At 42.9% G+C, this 20,364-nt stretch overlaps 1 protein-coding gene across 13 annotated transcripts in view; it reads left to right on the top strand.

Moving 5' to 3' along the window:
- Window positions 1–20,364, top strand: part of TJP1 (tight junction protein 1) — a 738,699-nt gene that overhangs the window by 616,008 nt on the left and 102,327 nt on the right. For all 13 annotated transcript variants that reach the window (XM_077473241.1, XM_077473242.1, XM_077473245.1 and 10 more), the window contains one exon: window positions 11,804–11,928. In XM_077473241.1, coding sequence (XP_077329367.1) covers window positions 11,804–11,928 — 125 coding nt within the window. The remainder of the gene's footprint in view (window positions 1–11,803; window positions 11,929–20,364) is intronic.

The following is a 20,364-nucleotide window of genomic DNA, read 5'->3' on the forward strand; positions in this document are numbered from 1 at the left end:
ATTGTAATTAGTGGTGCACCGAAATTTCAGCCGCTGAAAATTATCAGCTGGAAACTGTTTTTTGGCATATGGCTGAAATAAGAAAAATGCAGACAATAGAGCCGAAAAAGGGGCGGGTCTGCCCTGGGTGCCATCTACTCGCAGAGCAGCAATCTGCGTGTCGCGGAGCTGAATTGTCCAGGCGGCCGCAGTAACAATGTCCCTCTTCCTGTGATAGATGGCACACTGATCCAATAGTAGGACACTGAATCAGTGTGACGTGATCACAGGAGGTGGGACATTGTTACTGCGGCTGGGAAATTCAAATCCAGTCCCATGACACAGCGGGAGATCACAGCTCTGATCTGGGCACAGGCAAGCTGCGTCTGGCGGGTACTGGTGAGGCTGCATCTGGCGAGGCTGCTTTTGATCTCTTGTATCAGGTCTGCTAGAGGTGCCCCGAATGGAAATTTTGCTAATGCTATAGCAGTGTGTTTAAATAGGGGATTGCAGACATACAAGAGATGGTTAGAGACCGCAGACTGCATTTTTCTTGGCCTTTCTTGTACTAAAGGTGCCAACAATAAATTCATATTAAAATTGTTGATAATAATTATATGTGTGTGTGTGTGTGTGTGCGCAATATGGCTACCTGGAGGCGTTCTGTACACAGATGGTGTACAGAATGTCCCCCCTAGATATGTAATTTTCTGATTTTCCCAGAAGTCTGCACTAAGATACAGGTCAGCTTTTGGGCATCTCCTACAACAAAAATATAATTTTTATCACAGCTAAAGGAATGCAGACCCTGACACTTTTCTCATTAGACCCCTGCAAGTGTAGCAGCTGATTGATAATTATAAAATCATTCTCATTCAAATTCACTCTGCACTTGGATACAGAGGAACAAGCAGCTATTTTTTCAGAATAACATAAGTTCGGAATCTGCAACAAAATTTGAGAAAAGCGGTTCCTGCAGAGATTTGAATAGTCTATGGCTGGCCTTGGGGTTCATTCACACAAGCTTTGGTTTTGCACAGCAGCTCCATTCAGATTTCGGCTATGCCTGCTGAAAGCAACAGGGGTTATAATTGCTGTCGCAAAGGCTGAGATTTGAACCGTGTAGGGGCAACGGAATATACCAAGTTGATCAATCAACTTTGGTAAAACCAGCCTGTTGGATTTGCTTGCGATTTATCACTAGGGGCTGTTATAGCCGCTAGCAATAATCGCTGTCCCTGCAGGGACGACCTCCCCTCCCCCGGTCTGCACTGTGTTGGGGGAATAGTGCAAATTTTTTTCCTGCAACCAGTGATTGCAGGAAAGTAATTTGCACCATCTATGGCTGGCCTTAGAGAGGTGGGTTATGAAGAGTAGAGCTATATAGCAGGGATATGCAATAAGCGGACCTCCAGCTGTTGCAAAAGTACAAGTCTCATCATGCCTCTGCCTCTGGGTGTCATGCTTGCGGCTGTCAGAGTCTTGCTATGCCTCATGGGACTTGTAGTTCAACAGCTGGAGGTCCGCTAATTGCATATCCCTGCTATATAGGACTGGTCACTTGTATAGGCTTATTATATGGAATATATTGTGTTCTACTCCTGGGTGGCCTCCTACAGCCAGTAAATAATCATTTAGCGAGATGCGTCTTTCCCGGCTTGTTTTTTGTAGCATCCGTTCGATGTGAGTAAGCTGCACAGCATGAAAGGTCTGGCCAATGTAGGATTAGCAGCCAGCGTGTGAACCTAATTCTTGCAGTGGGTTAGTCACAAGGAATAGTCCAGATGCCAATGTGTGATTAACTTGGAGGCTTCGGACTATGTTTACCCTTATTAGAAGTGCCAGGCCATGGAGTATGACACAAGGAATGAATCCTTATGCAAGCTGTACTGTATTGCAAAGAACAACCAGTCCAAAATATTGGCTGTCAGTATTTACATTTTCCCTGTATGGTTTAAAAAGGGTTTACATTTCTTATGATAAAAATAATATATTTATTAGGAAAATGGCATGAGCAGGAGTGTTTGGACTTTTTGTGCATTTGTATCATTTTTTTTTTTTTTTTTATTGGTCTAGCCTTGGTTTAATTTAATCATTAACCATCTAATTACTGTATTTATGGGCGTATAATGCACACCCTAATTTTAAGAGGGAAGTTTCAGGAAAGATAAGTGTTTTTTAAATAACGTATTAAAATAGGGGTCAGTGCCCATCAATGCAGCCTCCTCATCTCCCATCAATGCACACTGAACAATGCCCATCTGCAAGCTTAATGCAGCCTGATCAATGCTCATCCATCTACAGCCCATCTCATCCATGCAGCCTGATCAATGCCCATCTGCAGCCTCACCATCGATGCAGGCACTGCATGGACAGTGCAGGAAATCACCAAGCTGTCATCTCCTGTTTACTCGCCTCTCGCACACACACGGTCCCGCCTCCGCCATCGGCACTGGACCAGCTCCTGTGATAGACAGAACACTGGTATAATGACAGTGGTGGAGGTGGGACTGTGTGTGACGTAAGAGCTGAGTAACCGGCTTGTGAATTCTGCCACTGCTCACCCCCCTCCAAGGTGATTTGCCCCCTATTTTCAGGGGGAAAAGTGCGTGTTCTACATCAATAAATACGGTAGTTGTGGCTGGATTTATTTGAATTGCGTTTAGCTTGTGTTTACACACACTCGGGTTGACATGCATTTTAGAGAAAAAATCATTTGGGTTGAATTGATTTATTTTTTCCTCATGGCAGAAGCCAAATCTTTTTCTCCCCTTTTTTTAAAGTGGTTGTAAACCTCCCACATGAAATATGAACAAAGCATATCCCTCTATAGTGTGTACTTGTCTCAGTTAAGAGTACTAAAGCTACTTTCACACTGGGGCGTTGACGGTAAAGTGCCGCTATTTTTAGCCTCGATTTACCATCATTTTTGCTGAGGTTTTTGGGAGCTTTTAACCTCCGCTAGCGGCCGGAAAAGAGTTAAAACCGCCCACAAAGCGCTGCCGCCCATTGATTTCATGCACAGTGTTTTTATACACCACTCCTACAGTGCTGCAAAGATGCTGCTTGCAGCTGCGTGTGACACGACACTGATCAGAGGGAGCTGTGATCGGGGTCAGCGTCCCTAGGCAGAACAGGGAATGCTTGTTTACATCAGCATTTCCCCCTACTTCCTCTCCATGAGACGATCGGGGGTATCCCCGTGGAGTCTGCAGGACCCGTGATCACACAGAGCTCGCGGCAGGGTCGCAGACGACGGCAAATTTAAAGGGAAGTACCTATATGCCCATTTGCCTGTCCATGCCACTCTGCCGATGTATATGTACATGCGGCAGTCGGCAAGTGGTTAATTATGGGGATTAAGTGCGTTTAGGTGCAGCATATTCCATTTTCACCTACATATACCCACATGGTGCTTTGGTTTGAATTGAGCCTATTAGAAACAATGGATTTCAGCTGCTTGTTGTGTTGGGACTGTGATGAGCAATGCAGCCCTATGTATGTGCTATAAATGAGCCATTTTAGTTCAGTGTCTACACATGGAGATTTTATACAATGTCATTTCATCAGTGTAGGCTCAGTCTTCTGCAGGAGTTCATTTATTACTTCTCGCCTTGTATTTTAAGGCTTTGAAAGGAAGGGGACACTGCACAAAGTCCTTTAAAAAGTCATTTCAGAATTGATGTACTGATCTCATTTATACAGGTTTTACATGGTAGCTCAGCATCAGCGCCAACTACTTGGAAAAAAGTGACAGTCTTTATTTGAAAATGCATACATTAAAAAAAAATAATGGCTTACTTTAGCAAAGGAACACAAACATTAATAATACATTATCTAGTCTGTTTATTCTGTCTAGAGGGACCCCCCCCCCCCGTCCCCTCTGTTTGCCCCAGCAGTGGAACCTCTTGCCCTTGCTGTTAGACAATCAGAAATAGTTGGGTTCAGATGGGCAGGAAGAGAGGATAAGGTGCCCCTCTATGCAGATGACGCTCTTATTTTCCTGGAGGATACCTCAGTCGTTAATGGAACTTATGCGCCTCGCCTCCAAATTTGGACTATTTTTGGGCTTTCAGATAAAGTCTGTATTGCTACCATTTACCATAGATGAGATAAAAATACCTCTACTAAATTAAGCTTTTCAAATTAAGCACACAGAGATATCCCGGATATAAATGATGTAACGATATATATATTACTATTACAGCTGCACAATTAATCGTCAAGAATTGTTATCGTGATCTTGACTAAAGTGTTTGACAATTCTTTCTATGCAAAGAATTCTCTCTGCCCTTCTGAAGCCACAGCCCTCCAAAAGAAAGGAAGAGAAAAATTGGCCAGTCTGCCAAGAATAGAATCAAAACATTCTTTATCAGTTGAACTTAAGTATAAGTGCTCATGCACACGGACGTTTTAAAAAACTGGCTGCAAAGCTAGCTCCGATGCCTGGAAAAATTGTTGTTAAAAACGTGATTTTTACCGCGTTTTGCATTGGCTTTTTTGCGCGTTTTTGCGCGTTTTTTTAGCGTTAAGTAGCGTTTTTTAAGAAACACATCTCTTGGCTATAGCACTCAGAAAACAAAGAAAATATGTTGCGCTTTTATGCGCGTTTTTGCGCGTTTTCCCGCGATTCGCGTTTTTACAGCTCTAGCTCCACGCCACGGAACGCACTGGTCCTGGGTTTTTTTTACAGCTTAAAAACGCCTATGCCATTTGCAGCTCGAAAACGCCTAGGTGGGCATGAAGCCATAGACTAACATGGACAGCCGTTTTTAAGCTGCAAAAAAAGCTCAAAAAAGTGGCTGTAAAAACGTCCGTGTGCATGAGGCCTAAGTGCTCATGCACACGGACGTTTTAAAAAACTGGCTGCAAAGCTAGCTCCGACGCCTGGAAAAATCGTCATTAAAAACGTGAATTTTACCGTGTTTTGCATTGGCGTTTTTGCGCGTTAAGTAGCTTTTTTTAAGAAACACATCTCTTGGCTATAGGACTCAGAAAACAAAGAAAATATGTTGCGTGTTTGTGCGCGTTTGTGCTCGTTTTCGCGCGATTCACGTTTTTACAGCTCTAGCTCCACGCCACGGAATGCACTGGTCCTGGGTTTTTTTTACAGCTTAAAAACGCCTATGCCATTTGCAGCTCAAAAACGCCTAGGTGGGCATGAAGCCATAGACTAACATGGACAGCCGTTTTTAAGCTGCAAAAAAAGCTCAAAAAAGCGGCTGTAAAAACGTCCGTGTGCATGAGGCCTAAACATTGTAACAATTTGTCAATGAAATAGACTTTGTTTGTGAGGAAAGTTTAACCACTTAAACACCGAACCTTTTTATGACATTTGTTGGTTTCAAGTTAAAATTGTATATTTTTTTTGCTAGAAATTACCCCAAAACTATATATATATTATAGTAGACACCCTACAGAATAAAAATGGTTGTTGTAATATTTTGTCACACTGTATATGTGCAGCAGTCTTTCAAATGCATTTTTTTTTTTGGCAAAAAAACACTTAAAGTGGTTGTAAACCCTTACAAACCACTTTGACCTACAGGTAAGCCTAGATTAAGGCTTACCTGTAGGTCCAAGAAATATCTCCTAAACATATACGGTTTAGGAGATATTTGCCCGAAGACAGGCACCGCTGTCTACGGCGCATGCGCCGTAGACAGCGGCGCACTGAGCGCAGCATTTCCAATAATGCAGCTGCCGCGCGTGTCGGCTCCCGTGCGCATGCACGGGAGTGACGTCATCGCGGCTCCGCCGAATGACCGTGGCGGAGCTGCGAGACCCCACCGAAAAGATGGATGCGCCGGACTACAGGGGACAGCGGTGACATCGCTGGCTCCTGTGTCAGGTAAGTGACACATAATGGGCTACTATGCGATGCATAGTAGTCCATTATGCTTTGCCTTTGTAGGGAATGAAAGGGGAAGTAAACCCATTAGGGTTTACTTCCTCTTTAACCACTTCAATACAGGGCACTTTCGCCCCCTTCCTTCCCAGCCCAATTTTCAGCTTTCAGCGCTCTAGCGCTTTCAGTGACAATTGCGCGGTCATGCTACACTGTACCCAAATGAAATTTTTATCATTTTGTTCGCACAAATAGAGCTTTATTTTGGTGGTATTTATTCACGACTCCGTTTTTTATTTTTTGCGATATAAGCGCAAAAAAGCGGAAATTTGGAAAAAAAAAACAATATTTTCTTTTTTCTACTTCAATAAAAATCCAATAAAATCAAATTTTGTCATAAATTTAAGCCAAAATGTATTCTGCTACATGTTTTTGGTAAAAAAAAATCCGTTAAGTGTATAATAATTGGTTTGTGTGATCATGTACATATGTGTGCAGGTGATCACGTACATATGTGTGCAGATAATCATTGGGACATGTGATTTTAGTGGGACATATGTGGGGGACATGTTTTTATTATTAGGGACATGTGTTTTTATTATTTGGGGACATGTATGTTTTGGGGACATGTGTGTTTTGGGGACATATGTGGGGACTGTGTTTATACTGTGTGGTGTGTTGTGTGTTTACACTAGACTGGTGATCAGTGAGTAAAAAGCTGTAAAAAAAAGCTCATACTCACTGATCATCAGCCGGCTGCAGCGATCTGCTCTTCTCTCCTCAGCGATGACTTCCGTGTGAGGAGAGGAGGAGCCGATTGCCTAGCAACCGGCTGTTTGTTTACATCACATGACGGCCGTGATTGGACACGGCCGTCATGTGATCAGGAGGGCCAATCACAGAGCCCTCCTGCCGATCTGAGATGTGCCGTGTCCGGGTGACACGAGCACATCGGGATCGCGCCGCTGCGCGGGCGCGATCCCGCTGCTCCTGAATGACGTTCCCAAACGTCCTATCAGGAGCAGGCGGCTCCCACCCGGCCGTATATACGCATTGGCCGGGTGGGAAGTGGTTAAGTAGTTAATGAATTTAAAAAAAAAAAAAAAAAAAAAAAAAAAAAAACGAACCAGAAAAGTTAGTCCACTTTTTTTTTTTTCTTTCTTTTATAATGTGGAAGATTTTATGTTGCGAGAATCGTTGATCTTTTTATTCTAAGCAAAAAAAAATGGCAGTTCTCATTTTGGCCAGAATTGTGCAGCTCTAATACCGTATATACTCGAGTATAAGCCGAGATTTTCAGCCTCTTTTTTGAGGCTGAAAGTGCCCCCTCGGCTTATACTCGAGTCGCCGCTGTCTGACTGCTCGATCAGCGTATCGAGCAGACAGACGGCGGACATTAATTTTCAAAAGCCGCGCCTCCTTCTCCGCCTCCGCCTGTGATAGGCGGAACACTGAATTTCCCAGCAGTCAGTGTTCCGCCTATCACGGACATCCGCTCATTCTCATACTACGGACGAGTATGAGAGGATGTCTGTGATAGGCGGAACACAGGCTGCTGGGAAATTGAGTGTTCCGCCTATCACAGGCGGAGGCGGAATTTTGAATTGTAGAATGGCCGCCGAGAAGAGCGGCGATCCATCGGCACGGGACGGAGGAGGCACGGCACGGCACGGGACGGAGGAGACACGGGACGGAGGAGGCACGGCACGGGGGAGGCATGGCACGGGACGGAGGAGGCATGGCACGGGACGGAGGAGGCTCGGGACGACGGCGGCTCGGGACGGAGGCTTGGGACACAGGTAGGCTGGACACACACACAAGGCTGCACGGACACACACACACACACACACACACACACACACACACACACACACACACACAGAGGGATGGATGGATGGATGGATGGATACACACACACACACACACACACACACACACACACACACAGGGATGGATGGATGGATGGATGGATACACACACACACACACACACACACACACACACAGGGATGGATGGATGGATGGATACACACACAGGGATGGATGGATGGATGGACACACACACAGGGATGGATGGACGGACACACACACAGGGATGGACGGACACACAGGGATGGACAGCCATGTCTCACCCTCGGCTTATACACGAGTCAATAAGTTTTCCAGTTTTTTGGGGGTAAATTGGGGGCCTCGGCTTATACTCGGGTCGGCCTATACTCGAGTATATACGGTTATATAGTTTATATTTTTATTACAGTATCTCACAAAAGTGAGTACACCCCTCACATTTTTGTAAATGTTTTCTTCTCTCTTCATGTGACAACACTGAATAAATGACACTTTGCTACAAAGTAAAGTAGTGAGTGTACAGCTTGTATAACAGTGTAAATTTGCTGTCCCCTCAAAATAACTCAACACACAGCCATTAATGTCTAAACCGCTGGCAACAAAAGTGAGTACACCCCTAAGTGAAAATGTCCAAATTGGGCCCAATCAGCTATTTTCCCTCCCCAGTGTCATGTGACTCGTTGGTGTTACAAGGTCTCAGGTGTGAATGGGGAGCAGGTGTGTTAAATCTGGTGTTATCGCTCGCGCTCTCTCTCTCTCTCTCATACTGTACGTTCAACATGGCACCTCATGGCAAAGAACTCTCTGGGGATCTGCTCTGCATAAAGATGACCAAGACTATAAGAAGATTGCCAAGACCCTGAAACTGAGCGACAGCACGATGCATAAGACCATACAGTGATTTAACGGGACAGGTTCCACTCAGAACAGGTCTTGCCATGGTCAACCAAAAAGGTTGAGTGCCTGTGCTCCGTGTCATATCCAGAGGTTGTCTCTGGGAAATAGACGTATGAGTGCTGCCAGCATTGCTGCAGAGGTTTAAGGGGTTGGGGGTCAGCCTGTCGGTGCTCAGCCCATACGTCGCACACTGCATCACATTGGTCTGCATGGCTGTTTGCTGAAGACAAGCAGATTAAGGACATGGATTACTGGAACCATGTCCTGTGGTCTGATGAGACCAAGATAAACTTATTTGGTTCAGATGGTGTCAAGCATGTGTGGCGGCAACCAGTTGAGGAGTACAAAGACAAGTGTCTTGCCTATAGTCATGCATGGTGGTTGGCGTGTCATGGTCTGGGGCTGCATGAGTGCTGCCAGCACTGGGGAGCTACAGTTTATTGAGGGAACCATGAATGGTAACATGTACTGTGACATACTGAAGTAGAGCATGATCCCCTCCCTTTGGAGACTGGGCCGCAGGGCAGTATTCCAACATAACGACCCCAAACACACCTCCAAGACGACCACTACCTTGCTAAAGCAGCTGAGGGTAAAGGTGATGGACTGGCCAAGTATGTCTCCAGACCTAAACCCCATTGAGCATCTGTGGGGCATCTTCAAATGAAAGGTGAAGGAGTGCAAGGTCTCTAACATCCACCAGCTCAGTGATGTCGTCACGGAGGAGTGGAAGAGAACTCCAGTGCCAACCTGTGAAGCTCTGGTGAACTCCATGTCCAAGAGGGTTACACAAAATATTGACACTTTGGTCCATATTTGGACATTTTCACTTGGATTCACATCATTCATTTGGATGTACTCACTTTTGTTGACAGCGGTTTAGACATTAATGGCTGTGTGTTGAGTTATATTGAGGGGACAGCAAATTTACACTGTTATACAAGCTGTACACTCACTACTCTACATTGTAGCAAAGTGTCATTTCTTCAGTGTTGTCACATGAAAAGGTATAATAAAATATTTACAAAATGTTAGGGGTGTACTCACTTATGTGTGATACTGTAGGGTTTATTTACTAAAGGCAAATCCACTGTGCACTAAAAGTGCACTTGGAAGTGCCGTCACTGTAGATCTGAGGGGAGGATCTGAAATGAGGGGAAGCTCTGCTGATTTTATCATCCAATCATGTGCAAGCTCAAATTTGTGTTTTATTTCCCTTGTATGTCCCCCTTAGATCTACAGCACCTGCACTTCTAAGTGCACTTGCAGTGCAAAGTGGTTTTGCCTTTAGTAAATAACCCCTTACGTGTCTTCCCCACAGTGTTTGCATATCCTACCCTGGCCTTTCCTGCCATTTCTCCTTTCTAGCATTGGAACCTTTCCTACAAATTGTTAATCAAGGCTCCATGTTGACAGGTTGGAAAGGTATCCACTGAGTCCCAATAAAAAGTTTCCCTTCAATCTCAATAGTATCCAAAAAAGGTTCACATAAAGGCCTTTTGTTTTGAATATAGTTTGAAGAAAATGATGTACATGGAGCCATTGAGGCGAGAGAGGGGTGGTGGCAAGCTGCAGCTCAGTGTGTGAATGAACACGCAGAGCAGTGGCTCATGAGCAAGCCTGTATGAGTGCCCCCAGAGCAAGCTGCTTGCTCTGGGGGCAGGAGGAAGGGGCCAGGAGCATCAGTTGGGGGACCTGAGAAGAGGAGGATCGGGGGTGCTTTGTGCAAAACCACTAGACAGAGCAGGCAGGCGTGACAAGTATGATCTGTTTATTATTTTAATGTAAAAAATACTAAGCTTTAATATCACTTTAAATGAAAAATACACTGCTAGCTATTTGTCTGCAGCCTATTTAGGTAAAACACGTGCGTAATGGACTTTTGTTTCAGTCTAGGCATGCAGAGCTGCCACTTCGTGCAACCCCATTAAATCAATGCGGTCCATGCTAATTCTGTTCAATTACTAAGCAGTAGAAAGCGCTATTCCTTCTTTCAAGGGTGTGCTTTGCAGGGAAAGTCTAGCAGAAAGTACGGGTTTTCCTATACACAGTAATGGGACGCAGAACTGTTAGAAAGGTGGTGACTGTGCTTTCTTCCCAAAATGTGCACGTTGTCATACAGGGCATGATGTAGGGGCTGAGAGTTCAGTAGGTGGCCATATTGAACATATCTGGGTACTACTAAGAAGAAATGGCAGTAAATATGTATGTGTGTGTGTGTGTGTGTGTGTGTGTATATATGTGTGTGTGTATATATATATATATATATATATATATATATGTGTATGTGTGTGTATGTTCTGTTATGCAGGTCATTGCTTTCGCAAACTATATTAGATGTAGAGAGGTACGTTTTTACCTTTTTTAAAGAATGTCAACCAAACATATGTTCCTGATATGTGCCTGCGTTACCATGTACTTGTATGGGAAAGTATCCTTTTCTCTTTGTATTGCTTCCTTTGTGTGAAATCATTGGTGATCCTGCCAGTCCCTCTGCTTTTCTATTAAAAACTGACCACACTAAGCAGGGCAGCACAGTGTGCTCAGTTCTCAAGTTGTGCTGGGAACTCAGCCTGCTCTTCTCCATTGTTCAGACTTGTCCTGACACTCCCCCCTCCGCCCACACATACTTTCACTGGGAAGATCAGTGTGCTGTGTTTCTTATCCCCCAGCTCTTATGCAGCTGAAGACAGAGGGAATGTGATCACTTATAAATATATTAAATATATTTTTTTTTTGCTATGTGTACACAAATGTTTTTTTCTATTTTAAACTGAATGGGCTGTTTTTACAAGGTGAGGGTTTACCAGCGCAGCTCCAAAGTCCTACAACTTTGAAGACGACATCCCTGTGCGACTTCATCGTGGCTTGCATTTGACAGATGTCAGTGCAAGTTGTGATGAAGTCGCTCCAAAGTAGTGCAGGAATCTTTTTCTAAACTTTTTCTGACTTGAGTCACAGCAATTAGAATGGTTCAGTTGCTGTTAATTGGGTGCGACTTTGTTGCAGGACAAGTTGCAGCCGTGTGAATTGGGCCTTAAACACTAATCATTCCTAATGTGTGGAGTTAGAATGTGCATCATAAACTGAATGTATCAATTTGACTTGAAGGAAAAGATTTGTACAACACTTGCTGTAGATGACGGATGAATAGAACTACTGCAGCTGTTTGCTTCTTGCATGTTTAAAATGGTAACCTTGATTAAAACTATTTTATTTTTTCCCTCCATAGGCCCCAGGATTTGGATTTGGGATCGCAATATCAGGAGGTAGAGACAACCCTCATTTCCAGAGTGGAGAAACGTCAATAGTCATCTCTGATGTTCTCAAAGGAGGACCTGCTGAAGGCCTGCTGCAGTAAGTGGTTTTTTTCATTCTACATGTATACCTGTTGGTATATCCAAAGGGTAATTATTTAAAATTTGTTTTTACTTTTTAGATTTGTCAGTCTCCTATTTCAATGTAATGCTCATATTCAGTATTGTTGAACACTTCATTATATTGCAAATTATTGGCCTTTTAGGCTCGGTTCCGACTTGTAAGACCCCAAGTTGCGTGACATGTGAAATCCCATTTTAGTCAATGAGAGCTGTCTTAATTGGCACTACTGAAGTTACTCCGACTTTAGGAAAGGTTCCTGTACTACTTCAAGGTGACTTCTGTCTGACTTGTGCCCATAGACTTTTGTGGAAGTTCCCTCCAAGTCTGATCCTTATCTTAATTGGTGTGATTTGGATCTGACATTACAGGAAGCTTATCCAGGAATTCCCTGAAGTTGCCTCCAAGTTGCCAGGCAAAGTCATGCCAACTTTCAGGTTGCGGCAGTGAGAACTGCCTGTCTTACGTTGGGTCTTTGCTTGCTATATATTCCACACCGTTCCTTTGGTAGCTTGTTTCCATAGCACAGTGCTGCAGATTGCCCTGCAATGTTTGTCATGGTTTGCTTGTGCTGTTACGTCTCTGTTGAAGCCCCCAGGCTGATATATTATATCATACAGATCATGTACAGGCTACATTCAGGGCTTGTGCAGACAAGGCTTGCAAAACACCACTTTTACAGGCATTTCTTTTCTGTCTGTAAACGCACCACTCCTTTAGCTTATGTGTCCATGCGCACATAGGCATTTTCATGCTAAAAAAAAAAAACGGACACCACTGTGTTCAGTAGAGGAGCTCTTGAGCAGAAAAAAGGCTTGACGAGCCTAAATGCATGTAAACATGTCTAAATGCTAGGCATGATTAGTGCTTGAGCCTTCATTCATTCCAACGGCCAAAATAAATTCTTATTTTGGCTAATAGAAGCCATTAATGCTGAAACGCTTGACCCACCTAAACATGTGTGCAAAAACATGGCTTTGGGTGCATTTTTGAAGCGGCTTTTCTTCCTGCCAAGAGAAAAGGCATTCGGGGGAGCTCAGTGTGCATGAGCCTTAAATAGAAAAGATACATGCGTTTCATAACAGTAGACACAATTACTATGCACCGAGGTAGCATTACATTTACAATGTCTTAACTTTCTTTTTATTTGTTGTAATCTTTCTATTCATAAACTGTTTATCAAAGAGTCTGCAGAAAATAGTATTTTTTAGACATTTGTCAATCTAGTTTTTAAGTTTTTGAAGATATCTAGGGCGATTTTTAATTTCTGACCTTTGTAATTCATCTCGGTGGTGCAACTCTTGTAGTGCATGTTTCTGTTATGATGAGGGTGTTCCCTCCATGTTTTTGATATGGTTGATGCTGTTGATTGTGCTGGCTAGTCGATTAGATATTACAGTGGCTCCCTTTTTTTTAAATTCCAAGTGCAGCCAAAACATTTACAGAAATATCAACACAAGGGACATAACTTACAGTCAGTAGGATGTAATCCTTGTGCTGGTGCTTCTTATGTTAGTAGAAATCTTTCTCTGTCTATGCCCCCCTCCCGATACCATAACCTTGCGGCATGGAGGTTAATAAAACTGAGAGACCGTCAAACTCTCCTCAAGAAATCCCGATTTATTGCTGCCCTTTCCACCTTGCTTTTCCATTTATAACAGTGGTCATCATCCCTGTCCTCGGGGCCCACTAACAGGCCAGGTTTTATGTATTACCTTGGAGAGCTGCAGACTAGAATACTGCAATCACTGAGCAGCAAATGATATCACCTGTGATGTATTTGTTATCTTGCAAACCTGGCCTGTTAGTGGGCCCTGAGGACAGGGTTGATGACCACTGATTTATAGAATTTATACTAACTACAGCTTCTATGAATGGAGGACAGCAGATGATTGAAAGATCCACCCCTTCTATTCATAGCTTGTGTTTCATTCATAAAAGGTGTAGTACGGCTTCTATGAATGGAGTAGATGGCAAGAAAGGGTAGGCATAGTCAGGCTCTCTTGATGCCTGCCTATGAAAGCCTCTTCTGGAAGATTAGGGCATTGGGGATGGGGGAGGATTAGCCCCTTAGTTCTATTAACCCTTCTGCTGGAAGATTAATGGCGTCAGGGATGGGGGAGGATTAGCCCTTTAGTTCTATTAACCCTTCTGGAAGATTAGGGTGTCGGAGTGGGGGAGGATTATCCCTTTAGTTCTAGTAACCCTTCTGCTGGAAGATTATGGCATCAGGGGTGTGTTTGGGGGGGGGGGGGGGGGCGGGTATTTAGAGACGGATATTAGGACACTTTATGGTTCACTTCATTCCTTGGTTCCTGTGTAACATGCCCACTTTACCAGCACCAAGTCGGGTCCATATCATTACATTTCCTCTGCCATGTTTGACATAAGGCATCATGCAGTCCTCTGGGATACTTTCTTCTGCTTTGTCTCACATATATTGTTGTTTCTAACACCTCAGTCTTTGAATCTCTGCCCCTAAGTCTAATATTCTGAAGTAATCCTTTCACGGTTGTAGATAACACTGGTATTCGGCCTGTACTATTTAAGGAAGCAACTGAATGAGCACCAGTAAGGCATCGGTTTCTTGAACCGCTGATTCTAAGGTACTTATCCACTTGGCAGTCCTGCTTGTGGACCTTCGATTACATTTTTCCATCCTGGGAAGAACAAGACTGGGCTCTTCTGTCATGGCAGAAGTAGACATCTTTGTATGAAATCTTTAGCATCTTGACAATCTGACGTCATGGAATAATCTTCACTTCAATAAATTGCATTTCTTAGTTAAGCTGCTTTTTTAGTTTTTAACCAAAACATTAACTTTTGGAATGCTAGTAAAACGCAACCCAAAAGGACAACAGAATAATGGGTTACTGCTGTTCTGAATTATAAAGAATGATGGTAAATCCAGTTAGGTGTGCAATATTTACACTGGAAAAAATAAATAAATAAATAAATAAATATATATATATATATATATATATATATATATATATATATATATATATATATATAATTTCTTGAACACCTGTATATTCACACCTGAGCAGAGCGATTTTTTTTCTGGTGTATATTTTTAGCATTTTTACATGTGTATGTGAGTGTTTTAGAAGCTTATTTAAAGCGTTTTACATGTGTATCCAAGCTTCAGGTGTTTTTGTTTTGCGCCAATGGAAAACAATAGGGGGTAGAATCTGTTCTTACAGGCTAAAAATAGTACAAAATTCTTGATTTGTTCCCATTTAAGTCTATGGGGACAAAAATTCTCAATTCTGTCTTTTTAAAGTAGCTTTTAAAACTTCTGGATTGGGGTATCTATATTAAAGTGGTTGTAAACCCATCCACTAAAAAAAAAAAAAAAAAAAAACATATCATACTAGCACATTATGAAATACACACCTTAAATCAAGGCCCCCACAGTGGGTTTGGGCGGCGCCATCGCTCTTGGAGTTATTTACGGGCATCGCTGACTCCGGCCCTGTGATTGGCTGAAACTACGATGTCCCTCCCGCGCACGCTGCCAGTAACGGCATGTCAGCTGAAGCAACGGCATGAATGAGCTGTTGCTTCATTGCGCATGTGCTGATGAGGTCTGCATATGCCGATACAGGGGATATCTCCTAAACTGTGCAGGTTATATACAGGTAAGCTGTATTATAGGCTTACCTGTAGTAAAAATGAATTGTAAGGGTTTACCACCACTTTAACAACCACCATTGAAATGGATAGAATTTTGGATGTTGAGCTAGAAAACACTGTTCTATTTATACCCTTATGAATCATTTTGTTGGCAAACTGGCCATACGTAGAAAGGTGATGACCTTTGACATGTGTTTGGAGAAGGCTTGTGTATGTACATTACACTCTGTATTCATGATAGTTGACTGCAACTGTTCCATTCTTTCTAAACAAAGGGCCAGTTTACGGTCTTTTAGACCAAGGGCTGGTCTGCGGCCATTGGGAGTACAAAATGTCCCATCAGTGGGAGTAAACGATCCCCCATCATTGGTGTCATTGGGAGGAATTGTCTCCCATTGTTGGTGTCCTTGGGAGAAATTGGGCCCCATCATTGGTGCCATTGGGCCCCATTGATGTCATTGGGAGGAACTGTGTCCTACCATTGAGGTCAGTGAATAAAATAGTGCCCCAAGGGCTATATAAATGCAAGAAAAGGGGCACCACTGGCCCCCGGGCCGCAGTTCGGAGACCACTGATTTAAAAGAACTTCAGACTTTTGTGTATATGTATTTGTATCCCTCTGCCTTGCAAATCTTGTATATCTGCAATGTTAACTTGCCGTACATGTGATTTTATTCCTAGTTCCATCAGTAGAACTGTAATACCTGCATGACTGAAGGACTAGTTTCTGTTTGTGTGTCTGGGTTTCCTTGTGTTTCATGTTTGAAGGAGGTTTTTCAAACTGTTTTCCCTTTTACTTGTCAGGCTTCATTCCTCTTTGCATGCTGTTGGCATATCCTATGACTTTAGATGAGGGCCAGACAGGTGAAAGCAACAGTTCCTCAATACTAAAGTAAACTTTCAAATGTCCACTATTTATCTATGGAGCCTGCGCCAACAGTCACGAGTCTAGTGACACAATGCAGCGCGTGACGGCTGCAGCTTTGTGATGTTATTTCGGCCATTATGTCTGTGGGCATACAGTCCCTCCTGGAACTAAGTGCTTCAGATTATTATTTTTTTTTTTTTCTTGACTTTCCTCCTCCATCTGCTCAGATTTCAGCTAGTGGTTTTGCAATTACATTTTATACCGCCTCCGTTCGGATTAAACTTTAAAGCAGGGTTCCCTTTGCGGTTGGAAATAAAGCGGTGTAAACCTGTAAAGAAAAAAAAATGTGCTCAAAAGTAAAGGTGTTATTGTGTAATTCATACATATGCAGTTCACACTTTGGTTTTATTTTAACTGCATTAGCATGGCTAGCTGAAAATGTATGAACACTACATTAACACCTTTTGAAACAGAAGATACTTTGTGTTTTTAATGGCCCGGTTTACCTATTTGTATCTTTTATAGAGTATGTCAAATGTTTCAAATGTTTTCAGTAAAACAGATTATCTTCTTTCTTTTGTAAGGTTAAAGTGATACTAAACGCACACTGTTTACATCGTCCCTTCTATTTATGTATGTGGATGATGGCACTGTAATTAATTTAATTAAAAACAAAAAAAAAAAATCGAAGTACCCTTTTCCTAATTAATATACAGCTGTCACATGACCAGCTCTTTCCAATCCTGTCTGCAGGTCACATGTTTTAAAATGTTCAGAATTAATATTAATATCCATAAACTGTTTTAAATTGTCATACAAATATATATATATTTGAAATCAAATATTTATTATTTTTTGGCAAGAACATGATGTGGATGGATTTGTGCCAGTCACAGGAAAGTGTGAAAGCCAGTTATTGGTTGGGGCAGTGGCCATTTGTACTGTTGGAGTACACTGGACACCTTTTTGCTACCAGTGCGCCCCTGTGCCTTTAACCACTTCCCGCCCGCCAGCCATCATATGATGTCTTTGCGTTTGAGTGGGGATATCTGAATGATGCCTGCAGCTACAGGAATCATTCAGATATCATCTTTTAGTGCCGGCGATTCCCTACACCATAAGAATGATCATAGTAGCTGTTCCACCGCTTGATCGCTCTTACAGGTGGCGAGAGGGGAAATCCCCCCCCCCCCCCCCCCCCCCGCTGCCCTCCGGTGCTTCTCCAAACTCACTGCTGCCATCAGTGAGTCGGATGTTGACCAAAGAGATTTCCAGCAGACCAAATGGTCCCCGGAGTCCTTATGACTGCTCAGAGGCCGGGCGCGAAATTATAACGTCACGCCCGGCCTCGGCTGGGAAGCTGAGATCGTGTGTGTGTGTGGGGGTGTTTTTTTTATTTTATTTTTATTCTTTCAGGCTTTTAAGCCTAGAGATGAGATGTGTGGGGTCTTATTGACCCCATATATCACTGAAAAGAGGACCTGTCATGCTTATTCCTATTACAAGGGATGTTTACATTCCTTGTAATAGGAATAAAAGTGATTAAAAAAAAAAGTGTCAAAATAGTAAAAAAAATACGCAGAAGCGAACACATATGTAAGTCCCGCCCACATATGAAAACGTTGGCGCAAGAGAAAAAGTTCTAGCCCTAGACCTCCTCTGTAACTCAAAACATTTAACCAGTAAACTATTTTAAATGGTCGCCAATAGGGATTTTTAAATACCAAGGTTTGGCGCCATTCCACAGGCGTGTGCAGTTTTGAAGCGTGACATGTTTGTTATCTATTTACCCAGCGAGCGTATCATCATATTTCACAATATGCAAAAAAAATAAAAAATAAATAAGAAAAATGGGCTAACTTTACTGTTTTTTGTTAAGCATGAAACTGAAACTGTGTTTGAAAAATTATTGTGCAAATACCGTGCGAGATAAAAAGTTGCAGTGGCCGCCATTTTATTCTCTACGGTCTCTGCTTAACAAACATATATAATGTTTGGGGGCTCTATGCAATTTTCTAGCAAAAAAATTATGATTTGTACATGTAGGAGAGGAATGTCAGAATTGGCCTGGGTGGCAAGGGGTTAAGGAGGGGTTGGGCTCCCTCCAGACTTGCCTGCCCTCTATCCATTATAATACATGTGCTTCCACTGTGGAGGCTTTCAAAAATGTATAGAGCTAGGACTGCAGCTTCCGCATGTATTTGCAAATGTGTGCAAACTAAATCCCTGTTTTTAACGTAAACTTTTAGACAGGATAAATTGGTTGTTTGCAGACTGGTTGGTTTTGGTTGACGTGTCACCCTTTCATGTGCTCCTTGCTGTGAAGGCTAGTTATAGGTGGGGGACAGTGACCATTTTTTTTTTTGTACTGTCATACCCCTCCAGTCTGTGTCTTAGAATAAGAGGTAGGTGAAGCCACCGTTAATGTAATATGCCACCCCCATAGTGTTTAGCTAGCTGGTTAGTGGGCATGAAGGAGAAGGGATAGAGTGGGCTTTTATTTATCAATCTGTATACACCCACATGTGACTTTTATAGTCACACGGGCTCCTTAGATGTGATGGGGAGGAAATGCTCAGCATAGAAACTCACTGAAAACTGAGCATGTGCAGAGTTGCCACCACAGCTGCAAAATCCCTAGCTGAATTGGGGACATGAACAGAAGGTGGAGATGGAGAACACCAAGATCAACCAGGTTTTTTGCAGAATACAGAAAACAAATCTCATAGTGACCAAGTATGAACAGCATGTAATACACCATTTTATTAATCTTTTTTTTATGAAGTGGGTTTAGTCACACTTTAAGGTGTAATTGTAATATTCTAGATTAGTCAAGTGCTTTGTCAGAGTTACTAATGGTGTCAGATCAGTACCCCCCTTTTCTAGGATCATATAGCGGTCTGTTTACCCTTTTTTAAGCCCTTTTATTCTACTTTAGTGAGGACCACTACATATAAGCGGTACATGTAAGTGATCGCTTGTTAGGAAAACTTGTGTTATGTGAGAAACTAAAATAACCTATTTTTCCTCTTTGTCGCTGTGTTTTACTGGCCTTGAAAGAGATGTACATGGTAACATTGCTTGTACTTGGTCTTGAACTCTATACAATCTTGTGCTCAGCTTTGTCAGAGGTAACACAGGGTCAGATTTCCTGCTGGGTTTTAACTGGTTTCCCATGGGGAGGTGGTGGCACACCACCTATCCTACCATGACACGAAAGTCTCTAAGCTGAACCTCTTGGTTACCATTTTTTGGAATGCATTGTCCATGAGGATAATCCAGTAAAGGCTCATCATGCTCACACAAACCTCTGGTTGTCATTGGAGGACCAGAGGTCTGATATGAAGAACAACATCAAAGGCGCGTTGGGAAATCCAACGCTCACCGCCTACAAAGAAAAAAAGGCTATTGTGCCACTTTTTGATTTTAATCCCTGTGGTGAAAAGGTTAAAGTGGTTCTAAAGGCAGGAGGTTGTTTATCTTTTAATGAATTCTGTGCATTAAGGTAAAAACCTTCTGTGTTTGGTTCCCCCTAGCCCATGCTAACTACTTACCTGAGCCAGGTTTTTGATCCATTGCTGTGCTCAAGAGCATTGACTCTATCCTGGATATGGAGGCACTGGCCAGTGGCTCCTGCTGTCAATCCACACCCTAAGAGGAGATTGTGGGGGTCGGACCGAGCCACGCAGTTTAGGTCAATGGACACACAGAGCCCAGCTTAGGATCGAGCCCACTCAAGTGCCCTATAGCAAGCAGCTTTCTATAGGGGCACTCAGAAGGTGAGAGGAGCAGAGTGAGCTAGCGTGGGACCCCAGAAGAGGAGGATTTGGGCTGCTCTGTGTAAAATCATTGCACAGAGCATGCAAGTATGATTTGTATGTTCACCAGCAATTAAAGCGGAGGTCCAC

The sequence above is a fragment of the Lithobates pipiens genome, unplaced genomic scaffold (assembly GCF_037356315.1).
Source record: "Lithobates pipiens isolate NorthernLeopardFrog02 unplaced genomic scaffold, aLitPip1_a1.2 Scaffold_8, whole genome shotgun sequence".
Classification (NCBI taxonomy): domain Eukaryota; kingdom Metazoa; phylum Chordata; class Amphibia; order Anura; family Ranidae; genus Lithobates; species Lithobates pipiens.